The 951-nt window shown below is 38.1% G+C and overlaps 1 protein-coding gene across 1 annotated transcript; it reads right to left on the reverse strand.

Annotated features, from left to right (window-relative positions):
• On the reverse strand, positions 1 to 951 carry LOC146234885 (olfactory receptor 10J5-like). The gene has a single exon (XM_084688591.1). The coding sequence runs from the start codon at positions 949 to 951 to the stop codon at positions 1 to 3; it is 951 nt and encodes a 316-aa protein (XP_084544717.1).

A 951-nucleotide genomic window follows, 5' to 3' on the forward strand; every position in this document is an offset into this window, starting at 1 on the left:
TTAACAAATCTGTCTTTTCCTTTTCAAACACGATGGAAGTATTTTGTTACGAATTTGAGTCAGTGTAATACCATACATGACAGGGTTGACTATTGGAGGAACTATAATCATTTCTGTGGACAGGAAATTCCGAAGACTTTGTGGTAAATCTGAGGAGCCATATCGCATATACATGACATCAAATAAAGCAGCAATGACGACATTGAATAAAACCATTAAATGTGGAACACAAGTTCTCATGAACTTTCCTCTGTTCTCCAAAGACACCAAACATGATTTGATCAACTGTACATAAGTGAAAACAATGAAAATTCCGAGAATAACATAAAAAAGTATTGTCACATTAACTACTACATTGATCGGTGTGGATGAAGTCATCCAACTGGTCGGAGCACAGGACAGCTTAGCAACCAACCAAGGAGCACAATATAGTTTCTGTATGTGTGAGCCACACAACTTCAACCAGGAAGTAAATATAATAGCAGTAGATACAAGACCTGAAGGAACAAGCCAGGAAAAGGAGACTAACTGAGCGACCCTCTGCCTGGTCATAACAGAGTGATACTCCAGTGGTCGACAGATTGCTACATACCTGTCATAAGCCATCACTGCTAACAGACAAATATCAATGCACACAGTGGAGTATATGACTAAAACTTGAATCATGCACCCTGTATAAGAGATTACCTGGTGATGAGACAATAGATCCAATAGGAACTTGGGGTAAAATCCTGCAGTTCCAAAAAGTCCATTTACGCACAAACTACACAGGAAAATATACATTGGCTCATGGAGGTTTCTGTCCATGGTAATAATAACAATGACCGCAAAATTTACCATAATAATAACACAGTAAAACAGTAAAGTGAGACAGAAGAATGTTAGTTTGTAGTCCAATAGCTCACTGAACCCAGATAGAGTAAACTCTATTAGAGATGTCACATTTTCCAT

Source organism: Hypomesus nipponensis, chromosome 23, assembly GCF_054491055.1.
Source record: "Hypomesus nipponensis isolate SF chromosome 23, ASM5449105v1, whole genome shotgun sequence".
NCBI classification, from domain to species: Eukaryota; Metazoa; Chordata; class Actinopteri; order Osmeriformes; family Osmeridae; genus Hypomesus; species Hypomesus nipponensis.